Below are 11,484 nucleotides of genomic sequence, written 5' to 3' on the forward strand. Positions count from 1 at the left end.
CGCTCGTTGCGAAATTGGAAAAATGCTGCCTTAGAGAAGATTTTTGATAATTACATTCTTTCCTATTTCGTCGTTACAGCCAAATGACGTTCACTGCTGGACAAAGGCGAGAGGCCTTTGGGTTTTCCATAGGTTTTTCATAATGAACAGTCCTGCGCTGCCCGCATTCAGGTTCTTCCCGCGACCTTTACCAGATCGTCGGTCCACCTAGTAGGAGACCTGCCCACGTTACGTCTTCCAGCCCGTGGTCGCCACTCAAGAAATTTTCTGCCCCAACTCTGTCTGTCTCTACGAGTTATGTGTCCCGCCCACTGCCTCTTGATTTTAGCAATTCTGCGTGCTATGTCGGTCACTTTGGTTCTCCTGCGGATTTCCTCATTTCTAATTCGATCACGCAGGGAAACCCCGAGCATAGCCCGCTCCATCACCCTTTGGGTGACCTTGAGCCTTCTTATGAGGCCCATAGTAAGCGACCACGTTTCAGAACCTTAAACTTTCCTATTTATTTCACGACTAGCTTTTGCCTGCGGCTTCACCTGCGTGAAATTTAGTGTCACAGATCGGCATAAATTAATCTGGGTTACAAACAAAACAATAATATTGTACAGTTTCAACAAAATCCGTTAAGTACTTTTTGCGTGAAAGAGTAACAAACCTGAGACACAGGAATCTTCCTAGTTCAGGTATCAACCCACCAACATTCTTACTTTTTATTTTTCCTGATTGTTTGTTATCATAATTATCTGTTATGTTGGTGAGAAATAAACATTACTTTACTTTATTTTAAACTTCCAGACATCCAAACTTTCGCATTTATAATATTAGTAGGATACAATTATGTAGGTAATGTAGAAACAAACAAGACAAAAAAAAAATTATACTTCAGCAACGCGAATTTTTTTATACTTCAGCATATTTAGGTTACCCGGCAGCGTGTCCTGCCATGATCAAAGAAAAAAGAACTCGCAATTTAGCAGGTACATTACTTTGACTGTTTCATAACTCTAAATCTATTTAACTTACATTCGTTCGTTCGTTCGTTCGTTTCAGCCAAATGACGTCCACTGCTGGACAAAGGCCTCCTCCAAGGCTTTCCACAATGCACGGTCCTGCGCTGCCCGCATCCAGGCTCTTCCCGCGACCTTTACGAGATCGTCGGTCCACCTAGTAGGAGGCCTGCCCACGCTACGTCTTCCAGCCCGTGGTCGCCACTCGAGAACTTTTCTGCCCCAACGGCCATCNAAATAAGTCGCGGGCGGCGACTAGTTACTAAACTACTACTAAACATTACTTTGTATTTCTTCATCATCATCATCATCATCATCATCATTTCAGCCATAGGACGTCCACTGCTGAACATAGGCCTCCTCCAATGCTTTCAATGTTGATCGATTGGTTCAGCGCTTACCTGCTATCTTTATGATGTCGTCGGTCCACCTTGTGGGTGGCCGTCCCACGGTGTATTTCTTTCATGTACTCGTAGAAGAACAACCGTTCGATTCTATCAAAACACATGTTTCACGGATGACCAGTAGGGCATGAATATCGGAATCTCGGAATCTCGTAATATCGGAATCTCGGACTGCGAGATCCGATATTTCAATTCCGATATTGAGCGACCCAATATCGTAATATCGGAATCAGATAAAAGTTTTAATTGAGATTTTAAACAAAGCGTTTAAACTTGCCACAATCTTCCACAAAGCCCAAAGTATATGATTGGCAAAGACCAATGATTTTCTCATGTCTCTCACCATCACTTTTTGTTCCACTGCAAATATTTTAATATCTTTACTATTTATGGTTAATTTAACTTGTTCTAAATCAATTTTAGCATTTGCTATAGGTACTTGGTCAACAAAGAACGACATCTCAACTCCCTTTCAAACATTAATTTTACTGGACTGTGGACCGTCAGTTCTGCGTACTAACTACTATGTGCCCTGCCCATTGCCACTTCAGCTTGCTAATCCGTCGGACTATGTCAGCGACCTTAGTTAGTTTACGGAGCTCCTCATTTCTGATTAGATCTCGTAAAGAAACACCAAGCTTATCCCTCTCCATAGCACGTTGTGCCCTATATTCAAAGGCCACGTTTTCGAGCCGTATATCATCACTAATTGAAGACTTTCGTCTTCGCATTCGACGATTTACCTCTTTCTCGAAATTGCATCTAACTACCTAGCTGATCATTTGTCCGAGATATACTTACTTGTCAACAATCTCGAGAATCGAGCTCCTAACCGAAACTGGGTAAGGAGCAACATGGACATTCGACATAAGCTTCGTTTTTTCCATATTCATCCGAAGGCCTACCTGTTGGGAAACTTGATTAAGGTCTTCGAGCATTGTGATAAGGTCTTCCAACGGTTCTGCCTTAGTACGCAAAACAGACGGACGATGAGGCAGCAAGGTTCTGAAGTGGAGGCCACGTACCGGAAAGCGCAGCGTAGGACTCATAACCACAAGGTGGACTGACGACCTCATAAAGGTAGCAGGAAGGCGCTGGATGCAGGCCGCCACCAACCGGCCATTGTGAAAATCATTATCGGAGCCTGTGTTCAGCAGTGGACGTACTCCTATGGCTGACATGATGATGATGATGGCCCGTGGTTTTGTGAGTTGTACATCGATAATCAAAAAGGAACAAATTACAAACATATTCAAGTTTTTTACCACTCTCTACAAATTTTGTAGCACGTGATTTGAATGACTCTAAAATTCGTTCCGACAACATAAAACAGGGTAACATAATGAAGGAGTAAAAGTTTGTTTGATACCTGTGATTTTACAAAAACACTTTAATTATTTGCTAGTCCATATAAGCTCATTATCAGTAACCATTCATTATTAGGTGATCCGTCTGCTCGTTTGCCTCTTGTCACATAAAAAACCAAATGAAATGGATACCCATAACGTAAAAATGGTTTTAAAACTTCAATTTTATGAAGTTCTGTTTTGTACAAAATTAAAGATTTTGATTACAATCATTATTTTATTGTAAACATTCCAGAATTCTTACGAATATAACCAAATATTAATTTTATAGCACATGAACTCAATTCCGATATTAATATCGGAATTCCGATATTGAGATCTAATATCGGAATTCAATATCGGAATTGAAAACCTTCCGATATTACATGCCCTAATGACCAGCCACAGGCGGGTTTCACACGACTTAGTTAACAAATTAGCGATGGGGTCGTGCTCAGTCGACCTTATGATTTGTCATTAGCCTAAACTATGGGGCGAAAGGGCGTGCGATATGGCAGGTGGGTGGTAATGGGTAATCGGGGTATCGGGTGTGGGTAAATGCGCTACGGGTAATTTTTGGGGTAATGCCGTAAACGTTTTGATAGTGTAGGTGCATAATTATACTAATTTATGATCACTGACAGACATAGACTGGTCAGAGACCGAGAGATAACCGCCTCTGTGGTTTAGTGGTAAGACCACCGGATTACTAATGTTTGGCCAAAAAACGTTTCCCAAATTATCACATCGCAAACAACGTTTCGCAAATTTCATTAATTTGGCAAAACAACTTATTGCATTTAAAAGCCTAGTTCTAAACTTCATTTCATTAAGGAAAGGTTTTTACCCCAAAAATGTGTCTTTAGAAGGATCCAAAGTCACTTCATCAAAAAATAGGTAGTTACGCTAGAGCCAACTTTTATGGCTATAAAACTGTTAAGTTGGGATTAATCGCTATCCATCTGTTAAAGAGGACACGTGTGATCGATATTTGGTTTTATAACCATGGTCTAATTGATCCCAGAGGTAAGCCCAAAGTGAGGTCTTTTTTCAAGTCACATTTATGGTATATGTTAATCATTTATTAAGAAATTAAATGTGTTTTTCTTTAAGGATATTTATTGGACTTTCAAATAACACCAATACTCGTATTGTTGGGGCATAATGATTGTGTCAGAAGAAAATCTTTAGAGTTCGCGTCGCGGAAGGTGCGGTTTATTTGATGTTGAGTATATTTTCTGCAACCATACTAGTATTTTCTGCACATCTCTTTGTTTTACATACAATTCTTGTGAAAACCATGATCATCTGCCTTATGTTTTGATTTGTGGGTAACGATGGATAAGTATGTGATTGTGAAGTGTCAATTTGACCAAACAAATTATTTGGGATATAATATTTGGCAAAATAAAACATTTGCTATATAAACATTTGCCAAGTAAAATTTTGCCAAATGATAATTTGACCAAATTTAATGAATTACTAGCGAAAAGTACAGTTGCTAAAAGTTCATTTGGGAAATGAAACTTTGGCGATAAGTTGTTTGCGAAGTGAAATTTGGCGAAAAGTAATTTGGCCAAACGGAAGGATACCTGTTTAATGTATTTCCTGTATCTGTTAATAGAAAAAGAGGCTGACAAAGGTGACTGAGTTTCTTCCGCCACTTCTTCTCAGCACCAGCCCATATGTTGTCCCTAAGTGGTGGTAGAGCAAGCTATATTTCGGACGTTTAAAAGCGCTATACTATAAGAGTCTACTTGCAAATAAATGAATTTTATGACTTTTTTATACTATGCGTTGTCAGAAGGGACTCGAACCCAGAACCTCTTAAGTGACTAGAGGATGTACCACCGTTTATACTTATTTATTAAAATATTCCGTTTATTCCCAGGTCCGGGCCTGATCGACGAGCTGGTGGCCATCATGCCCCCGGTCGGCGACGGCTGCTACGGCCAGCAGCCGCTCGACGCTCGCCGGATTGGGTAAGAAGATCATGATCGTCAACGTCACTATCGTTTCCATCATCATCATCAGTGTTGGCATCAATATCACAATCAATATAATCATTATCATCGTCTACTTCAACGTTGTCGTCCTTATTATCATTATTGTATTCACCATCGAGCACATTAACCCATTAGGAGCATTATAGGTCATCTACAATACTGATGTTTGACTTTTTATCAAAAACATAGGACTTGAAGATTTATTTGATCTAAACCAAATCTTAATGTTGGATTATGATTTGGATTAGTTCAAAGAGTAGTTTTGTTGGATTTTCATAAAGCTCAAGATTGATCAAGAAGTACCTAATATAAGATTTTTTAAAGAAGTAGCTGGTTATTTAAAGATTTCTAGTTATGTTTGATTTTAATACAAAATTAAATTACTATTTCGTTGAACACTCACTCTAGCTAAGTTTCTATTCTAACTTTCAATCCTTTCAGGGGCCACCAACTACCAGAAAGCCCCCCGGACTCAGGCTCAGAGAACCCGTACTCCCCGTCAGAAGTGCCCCACACCATCACAGTTCCCCAAACTGTCCTAACCTCCGACTATATGCTGGTACACGACCATATGAACCATGAGATTCTCCAGCCAGAAGGGGATTACATCTACGAGGAGCTGAAGTCGGATAATTTGGATCATGAGGTGCTGAGGAGCAACCTGAATGATGTAGTGGTTCTGCCACAGGATCCGAATATTGTGGAGCTGGGGATTAGGACTGTGAGGCATGAGCTGGGGTTGTCGGATCCATACAACAGGTATAAAATAATTAACTATCCATATAAAAGTGTATTCCGATCGGGCTAACTGCGCACCTCTAACTGCAATCCTACAAGAATGCCTGCATACGAGTTTGCTATTATGTTTCGATTTCGGCAATGCCGAAGTCGGAACTGAAGAGGCACCCCCTGGTACCCCCCAGCACTTTGGGGTAACCTACCGATTCGAAGATTGAAAGACAATCACACCCCCCACCCCCCCGTATCATGACATAGACCGCAGATTTGCCATGAAGATTAGGGTGGAGCACGGTTGTATGGGAAAAAATTTTTTTTTAATTCCGAAGTTCTAATAGGGGGGGATTTGTGCCTTATATGAAAGTATAAATAACTGTAATTTTTTATCCCATTTAATGAATATCTTCTGCCTCCGCAGTGGCTTCAAAATTTTAAAATTTTATTTAAAGTTGAAAGTCGTCTAAGGTTAAATATTGCGCTCTATTTTTATTAGTAAGAAGGTATTAAATGACAGATAATTTATAGATTAGATATTTACTAAGGTAATATAACAAGAAATACATACAAGAATTAGATAAATTACTTTAATTATTATGCTTGAAAATACTTTTTTTATCAAAATTTAGGCATCACGTTTCGCGATTCCAACTTGACTTTTATTGCACCTTATTAGTGACTTTCTGGATGCAGTGAGAAATAGAATCTTTGATCGTAATCTTCACAGGTCCCTCAACAGCTTGAGTGAGGTAGAGAAGCCTTAAAACAAAGATTTGCTCTCACCACCAGATTTGACAATGTGCTGAATTTTTTAGTCAAATAAATATCTCAAAAGCGGCTGTTTGGTTAAGTAAATTAAATCAATATATAAAATAGCATTTAAGTGTATCACTGGTACTTAAAAAATTCTAGGTATTGAAGGGTGACTCGTACTGTGTGACTTTAGTATGCGACGAGCGGCCAGCTCTCTGACATCGTAAGAAGACTGCTATCAGGATACTCGTAATAACTTTTTCTCCGGGTAACTAGTTCTTTAATCTTTCTTATGGTATCTGGCAGGCCTCTCGAGGCTATAATAATTTTAAACGGATGACGGGTGCCAACTTTGCATGATGGTTTTGTCTTAATCAAAAACCAGGAAGAAGCATAGACTTTAACCACAATAGTAGCCAGAGGTATCAAAATTTCTATTGGATTTTAAGTTTCTACAATACAAACGTAGTATTCGGTACGCTCGTGTGATCTAACGGGCATGTTACAATTCACCAGGAGAAATTATTGCGAGATTTTGTGAGAATACGCGTAATTACCGCCGAAGCAATTTTATGCAAGTTCTGCTGATCAGTACTCAGATAATTGGCCATTTCTGATCACATTTGTCCTTCAATTTGTTCAAATTTATAGATAGGCAGTTTCTCAGATGTTTCCAGAGCTTTTCCAGTAGACTATCTGACAAAGACGCGAGTCGCGAAAAGGGCCAGAAAAATTCTCTTCTCGCGCTCTCTCACTGCCCTTATTAAAATTATAAACCCAAAGCCTGGCTTTTTTGTGTATTTTACATTGAAAATATAGCATATCAGTAAACGATTTGTGATAAAAAAATAGTATTTTTATTTAAATATTGCACAGATATGTGGCGCCTAAGTGAGGTCTAAAACCAACTTTTTTTATAAATTCAGTGCCGATGCGGAGGCAGTTACTCTAAACCGAATTGATTAATATTTTGCATGACTTCATTTAAACCCTAAAGGCACAAAATTTTGACTATTACATTACAGTTATCTGAAAAAAAAATTTTCGCTCCACCCTAATGAAGATATGCCAGTGAGTACTAATCTGCGCGACTTGTGTCACCCCCTGATGCTTGGCACCCGGGGCGGACCGCCCCCACCCCCCCCCCCCCCCCTTACGCCGCTACTGTTGGAATGCGACTCTCCCTCCCACTCAGATTCGATAGTTCGCCCCGTCCGTGCCAGATCGTCGATGTGACGTTACTGCTGCCAGATGCGCAGTTAACTCGACCGGGTTGTTTAATGTTTGTTTTAAGAGTTCACCTTAAAATATACAGGGTTATTTCTTATCGATTCAACCAAAATGGTCACTATTCAAATCATCGGTCACACACAATGTCAGCAATGCGGTTGCCTGGCGTAGAGATTTGCGTACCACGGGTCGAGGGTTCGATCCCCGCACAATAGCAGGTACATGTGTGCATAAACTTAACTAGTATTTTATTGATTTTGGTGTTTAATTGGACGCCTAGGCTGTTCATTTAGAGATGTCTCGATTCTAACCAATGACGTCCACTACAAAGTCCACACAAAGGCCTCTACCGAGAATTTTCAAAGGACTTTTTAAGACACTATTCCCAGCTCCAGTTTCCACCGCTGCAACTCCTGTGTAACCAAGATCTACAACTTGGCCGCCAATAAAAACCCAACTAAAGCCTGGTCCGTGAGCACGTAGAATTTAGTCCAATGACCCCAAGCTACCCATCCTTATCGCTTGCGCGTAATTATATTGCTGTCGCGACTGTGCGACGGGCGGCCGCAGTGAGTGTGCGAGCGCGACAGCAACATAATCACGCGCGAGCGATAAGGATGGGTAGCTTGGGGTCATTAGACAAAATTCTACGTGCTCACGGACCAGACTCAGTGAAGGTCAAGTTTATCCCTTAGGAAAGTTAAACTGTTTTACAGATGTATTAATTGATGTTACCTACATGTAGTCTATTTTACAATACTTCACCTCGTTTACAGGTATGGTCAGATGAGAGTGGACCTGCCAGAACTAGAGCAAGGGATGATCAACCCTCAACTGGTGGCGTTAGGCCATGAGACCCTGACGCCAGTGTACACCAGTCTTCAGGAACCCAGCAGTAAGAAGAGGAAGCACTCGCAGGACACTTCGCAGGTCAAGTGCGAGCCGGGTGAGTGATATAAAATGTTCTTAAATGATTGAAAATGTGACTTTTCTTGATCCAAAAGTTCAGATGCCCAGAGGAATTGGAAAGATACATAGCTTAATGTTTCTAGAATTAAGGTCACATTTTTCGATCCGGGAATGGATCAACACCGTACGCCGTTCGCCGCGCTGTCAACCGCGAGGCAATGCGTTTACGTTACGGTGCGGATAAGTTTGCTTTACAGTACTGAGTTTCATACAAAGAATACTGACCTCCTCGAGTTGATACGGTTTCGATCCGTTTCCGAGTTTATAAGTGTGCTTCGTCCCATAAGCATTGGCCACACTATGTTCTGCAGTCAAGTCAATGTGAACGCAGTTCACATCATATGAGCATCATTGTCGGTCAGCGGTCCGAGCAAAACAATCTGTCAGGGCAATCTGTTAACGATGCGGTTTGCGTTCGTTACTCGAGCTCGCACCGTCAGATCGCTTCAATACAAAATGTTGTTAGCCCGAATTGATACAATAATAGGATAGTTTCCTAAAAAAATTTTTTTAGTCCGTCATGTTTAATATCAAAAATCAAATTGGACACATATATTTTTATTTGTCAATCTAACAAATAATTACATAGTTATGGTGCGTTGAAGTTCCGCACGACGTCACAACGTGCGACACTTTTATGCAAGCATCGACGTCATGGGCCTCTTCTTATGAACTTTGGCGCGCTTTATCACTTTAAATTTTCATTAGTTTGAAAAAGTGAAAAATACGTGTAGAGTATTTTTTGTTAAGTTAACTGACGGACTAATTAAAACTCGTGCTTTTTGACCCAGGAAACATCCCTATTATGATGCGGGCTGCGTTCACTTTGACCTAACCGCTGCCCGCAGAACGGATTCAGTGTGGCAAGTCCTTTAGTCTCATTCTCTTAGTTCAGTTCTCATATAGATGATACAATTTGTTCCAGCGGCCCTATCCCCCGAGAGCGCAACTCACGCGCGCCCTCCCCCCTCCGTGGAGGGTTCAGAGGCGGGAGACGACGCCCCCCTCCAGTGCATCAGATTCGTCCCCTTCCAACAGAATCTGACACACACACTGTACGACTGCAACTTGAAGCCGCTGTGAGTATGGAATAGAATAGAAATATTTTTTCGACTCTCGTAGAGCTTATGGCCGTTGAGGCAGAAAAGTTTTCCAGTGGCGACCATAAGACGGAAGACGTAGTGGGCAGGCTTTACACTAGGTGAACCGAGGATTTGGTGAAAGTTGCGGGAAGAACCTGGATGCGGGCAGCGCAGGACTAATAATTTTGAAAATACATGACTGCTGGACAAAAGCAGTCATTTGGTTGAAACGAACAAACTCTCCTCAAGGACTTCCACATAGCGCCGCGCTCTCTCTGAAATTCAAAAGGCCCAAATTAAAAAAAAATGGCCGGTTCGTGAGTGTAGCAACCCGCATCCAGATCGGATGGTCCACCCACACCGCTCTAGAACTTTTCTGTGCCCATGATCTGTAATAGCTATTTGGTTGAGTTCGTTTATAATGTTGACAGAGATACGTGCCATTGTATATATTTTTGATTAAATTCGTTGCGGATTTTATAACATTCTACTATCCTTTAGGTGGGACTGCTCACATTCACTGGTTGGGTTTAATTGGCAAGCAATTAGAGTTTAGAATACCATGGAGTTGTAGTGATGGGAAGCCGGATTAGTCCCATGCTCTTTTTGTAGCACTTAGAATAGAAATAAAAGCATTTATTTGTCTCAAAACAGGTTCAATTTACTGCAGTTTAACACAGATACAATACATAAAATATAGCGGTAAGAAACAAAAAGGTCTATGACTCAGTGATTGCAGATATAAACCCTGTAACAACCTTATCTTCTTTTCTTCAGGCCTACACCATCATACGTGGTCGGAGCAGACAAGGGTTTCAACTACTCCCAAATAGACGAGGCCTTCGTCTGCCAGAAGAAGAACCATTTCCAAGTCACCTGTCAGATACAGGTTCAAGGAGACGCGCATTATGTCAAAACGGCAGAAGGATTCAAGAAAATCACCAATTTCTGCATACACTTCTATGGAGTCAAGGTAAGGAAAATCTTAAATTATCAGGTCATTTATTTTGCAGGAGCCACCTCTTAACGACATGCACGGGAAGAGTGGGAGCAGTTCAGCAAATAATTTTATTTGCAGAATAAAATGTCATGAGTATTCTGCCGAAATCACACGGCCAAGTAAACTAGTGCTCAGTCTCCTATAGGTTTTTAAAACGTTACATAACAAGTAAAACCACAGAATTATAATGCCTACTTCGATAAAACTTACTTTGTATTCCTTTGCAGGCTGAAGACCCAAGCCAAGAAGTACGAGTGGAACAAAGTCAATCTGATAGAACAAAGAAGCCCTTTCATCCAGTGCCGTAAGTACTATACCTATCTCGTTCTCTCTGTCTCTCTCAAACCTCTGTCTTCCTGCTCTTCTACAACCTGGATAATACTATCCAGCAATTAATATTAGTGATATAAGCAGTATTTTACTGAACTAATCGACCAGTCTACCTTTCGCTTCCCTTATCCCCATTTTTATGGTCCTTCGAGCCGGATTGAACCGGTGATTGTATTTATATTTGCGCACTAATTCAATAAAATTCCCTACATTATTATCGATTCAGGAGCAGCTCCCTGCATTTACCACATATCCACTCAGCATGGTTTCGTAGCATCTCAGTGTATAAATATCACGACCGGTGGTCTTCCGTATTGGTCGTAGATAGAAGATACAATTCTATTCTTCTTTCAGCGTGGAGCTCCGCAGAGAAGGTGCAAAAGTCACAGTCGGAAGGCTACACTTCGCGGAGACCACAAACAATAATATGAGGAAGAAGGGTCGCCCCAACCCTGACCAGAGGCACTTCCAACTCGTGGTAGCCTTGAGGGCTCACACGTCGCATGCAGACTTCATGATCGCGGCGCATGCGAGCGACAGAATCATTGTTAGAGTGAGTATACCTTTCGAATCAGAAATGAGGAGATCCGTAAACGAACTAAAGTCGCTGAAATAGCCCGAC

The 11,484-nt window shown here is 41.1% G+C and overlaps 1 protein-coding gene across 1 annotated transcript in view; it reads left to right on the plus strand.

Moving 5' to 3' along the window:
* The window catches only part of LOC114356420 (myelin regulatory factor-like protein), a 40,078-nt gene that overhangs the window by 21,444 nt on the left and 7,150 nt on the right, over positions 1-11,484 (plus strand). Inside the window, exons 2-8 of the mRNA XM_028309584.1 lie at positions 4,649-4,739; positions 5,205-5,522; positions 8,258-8,427; positions 9,376-9,529; positions 10,310-10,505; positions 10,760-10,836; positions 11,217-11,415. Of these exons, the coding sequence (XP_028165385.1) occupies positions 4,649-4,739; positions 5,205-5,522; positions 8,258-8,427; positions 9,376-9,529; positions 10,310-10,505; positions 10,760-10,836; positions 11,217-11,415 (1,205 nt within the window). The remainder of the gene's footprint in view (positions 1-4,648; positions 4,740-5,204; positions 5,523-8,257; positions 8,428-9,375; positions 9,530-10,309; positions 10,506-10,759; positions 10,837-11,216; positions 11,416-11,484) is intronic.

This window comes from Ostrinia furnacalis, unplaced genomic scaffold, assembly GCF_004193835.3.
Source record: "Ostrinia furnacalis isolate ACB-3 unplaced genomic scaffold, ASM419383v2 OfSCF2804, whole genome shotgun sequence".
Taxonomy (NCBI): domain Eukaryota; kingdom Metazoa; phylum Arthropoda; class Insecta; order Lepidoptera; family Crambidae; genus Ostrinia; species Ostrinia furnacalis.